Source organism: Terrapene carolina, unplaced genomic scaffold, assembly GCF_002925995.2.
Source record: "Terrapene carolina triunguis isolate 2854851 unplaced genomic scaffold, T_m_triunguis-2.0 Scaffold16259, whole genome shotgun sequence".
Taxonomy (NCBI): Eukaryota; Metazoa; Chordata; order Testudines; family Emydidae; genus Terrapene; species Terrapene triunguis.
Window position 1 is genome coordinate 801 of NW_020680610.1, and position 3,023 is coordinate 3,823.

The window sequence follows — 3,023 nt, forward strand, 5'->3', positions numbered from 1 at the left end:
TATTACAGGAGCTGTGGTCATGGTACTTGGTTTTTCTGGATTTGAATCAGGTACATTATATGTGTGGTGGCCTTAACTACTTCACATTAAAGATTTTTATTAATTATGTTGCTTTTTAAAAAAAACAGCAACCTTTTAAAATAAGCTAGTGAGGAGTTGCTATTGCCAATGGCAAAATCAGGAAGGTAGCAGTAGTTTCATACATTTGATGGGATATGGCTCAGTATTAAGAGTGAGGTTTTTCTACAGGCTGTCTATGGCTTTCTAATACTGTGCGATCCCAATAGGCACAATAATAGGTAGCTTCATCGTTAGGAGCTATTTCATTTACTACTAGGGTAGAGATGGGCTGGTCAGGCTTCTTTTCACAATTAAACTTGTTCTCATTGGAGACTTTGTCAAAGACAGGTTGTGCGGATGAGATGTACAGAATCCGCTCTGGAGCTTCACCAGGTCTGTGTCGATACCAGTGTATAACAGCACTCCCGAAGTTCTGAATGCCAGAAGCGTCGCAGTCGATACGTGCAGTTTTAGTTTTTGCCCTGGTAAGGGACAACTGAGCTTGTCTCAGATATATTTGTGCATATCCGTCTAGAAGGAGAACAAGAAAAGAAAACCAGAAATTAACATGAATCTGGATCATGGTGACTCAGTAATCTACAGCTGTGTAGAAAAAAGGTAAAAAAGAAACTTACAAGACAAAACCAAAGCCAGAATAACACCCTGAAGTAGGAACATTTTGCAAGTCCTGCATCTATCAGAAATGTGACTGTTGTGTTGGGGTGGACAGAAAGAGACATTTGGGGACAGGAAGTGACTCATTTAGTTTGAGGTTTTGCTGGCTGCATATGCTAATTTAAGATAAGTTAGAGTTATGGCTGAAACTCATCCAAAGTTACTTTTATCAAAGAGCATTATCTGGCATGAAGCAAACTCTTCAGCTATCTTTAGACCAGTGTAGATTGTATTATGGAAGTCTGCGTAATGAAGGATTGGGCATTTAATTATTTATATTACAACGGTTCCCAGAGGCCTCTGTGTGGATGGTGTCCCCATTGTGTGAGGTACTATACATAGCAATATATGGAATGACTGTCCCAAAGATCTTCAGTCTACAAGGGTATTTGCACCAGCAGAGAATTTTTGGTACTTCATGTTTAAATATACCATAGCCCCCGCTCTCCCCAACCAGAGTCGTTATTTGCCAACAGATTTCTTGTAGGAGTCGCAGCAGGAGTGGGTCTTGAGAGGGATTTGAAGGAGAAGAAGCTAGTGGTTTAGGGATTTGTGTGTGTGTGGGGGGGCATTCCCCACATAAGTGGTGGAAGAAAGCACCAAGATGTTTGTGGGTAGGGATGCAAACTTTGCTTTTTAACATCGTAGAATATCAGGGTTGGAAGGGACCTCAGGAGATCATCTAGTCCAACCCCCTGCTCAAAGCAGGACCAAGCCCTAGACAGATTTTTGCCCCAAATTCCTAAGTGGCCCCCTCAAGGATTGAACTCACAACCCTGGGCTTAGCAGGCCAATGCTCAAACCACTGAGCTGTTTGTTTGTACAGTGCCCTGTACATAGGGTGACCAGACAGCAAATGTGAAAAATCGGGACAGGTGGGGTGGGGGGGGAGTAATAGGAGCCTATATAAGAAAAAGACCCAAAAATCGGGACTGTCCCAATAAAATCAGGACATCTGGTCACCCTACCTGTGCAGTGTGGACCAGATCTGTGACTGGGGTTCCTAGTTATGACTGTAACTAATACAAAGATGAAGGGACAGGCAGAGCCATGTTGATGGCACAGTGAAGACTAATTTTCTTGGGGTTATTTTCTTTACCTGTCCAACATGGGAGGTGCTGCCCTGAGGGGTGATGTTGCCAGTACGGCACTCAGAACCCTTATGAAGATATAAAGCACTTCCCAGGATCCTGCTCTCGCTGAGTTTCCCAGATGTGAAGTAGTGGAATATTGCTTCCTACTTCAGTGTGATACTAGCCCTCTGCTCTTTAAGTAGAGTGGTGTACAGTGGCTATTATATCTGTGTGCTAATGCCCTCTACTGAGATAGGATGGATCTGCAATTGTATATTTCCAGTCAATTTTGTCCTAGTTCTGAAAAAGGGCCAACTCTACACTGATGTTTTTGTCGAATTAATTTATGAGAAACCTCATTTTTTCTTTCCTTGTGATGAGAGCTAATCCAATCCATGATGTCTTTGCTATACTGTAGCTCAATTAGTTTTCTTATGTCTTTCTAGCATCATTCAATAAGCTATGCTTCCATTTCTGCCCTTCTTTCAAGTATCATCTGCAATCACATGCTTTTCCCACGGATTCTAAGGTATCTGACTCTATTTATCCTCATTGCTCTAGTAGCCCACCTTAGACTATAAAATCATTGGGGCAGGGACTCTTACTCTGTAAAGTTCCCTGAACATTCATGCTAAGATTGAAATTATACAGGATAATATCAGTTCAAGCAGAGTGTAACCTGCTGTCACACCATGTGTTTTCTCCTGAACTGGCTTCAGAGACTAAAGATAGGCTGGTCCATCAGAACAGAACTCTGTTTTTTATAAAGTGAACAATAAGCTCTTTGTAGTTCAGGGCTAATTAAAAGGCAGAAAAGCAACCAAAATAAACTTACTCCTGTTTCCATCGGAGTTATATGAAAATGTAAAGTGGCCAGGTTGGTTTGCAGTGCCATTAGGTGACTTGTGGTCTGATCCAAAGCCCTTTGAAGTCAATGGAAAGACACTTAGGGCTTGATCCAATGCCCACTTGTTATATCCCGGGCAGCAACAGTTTTAGGAAGACATCACTTGAGACACAGAGAGCTGTAAACCTTAAAAGCAGCCATTTATTGCCACACACTGAACTAACCAAAAAACAGCCAAAACTGGCTGGGCTATCCCCTGATAATCTAACTCAGTTGCCATAGCAACAACATTATTCTATTACCATGACAACCAAATACATGCCACTGAGATCCACAACTGGAATCTCTAGACACTAACACGAGGCTCT

The 3,023-nt window shown here is 42.0% G+C and overlaps 1 gene segment (V, D, J or C); it reads right to left on the reverse strand.

Moving 5' to 3' along the window:
• Positions 1-226: 226 nt before the first annotated feature.
• On the reverse strand, positions 227-591 carry LOC113408478 (the record flags this gene model as incomplete). The annotated part of the segment is given in 1 exon segment: positions 227-591. A coding segment is annotated over 1 exon segment (365 nt), but the record flags the coding sequence as incomplete, so codon positions are not given.
• Positions 592-3,023: the final 2,432 nt, after the last annotated feature.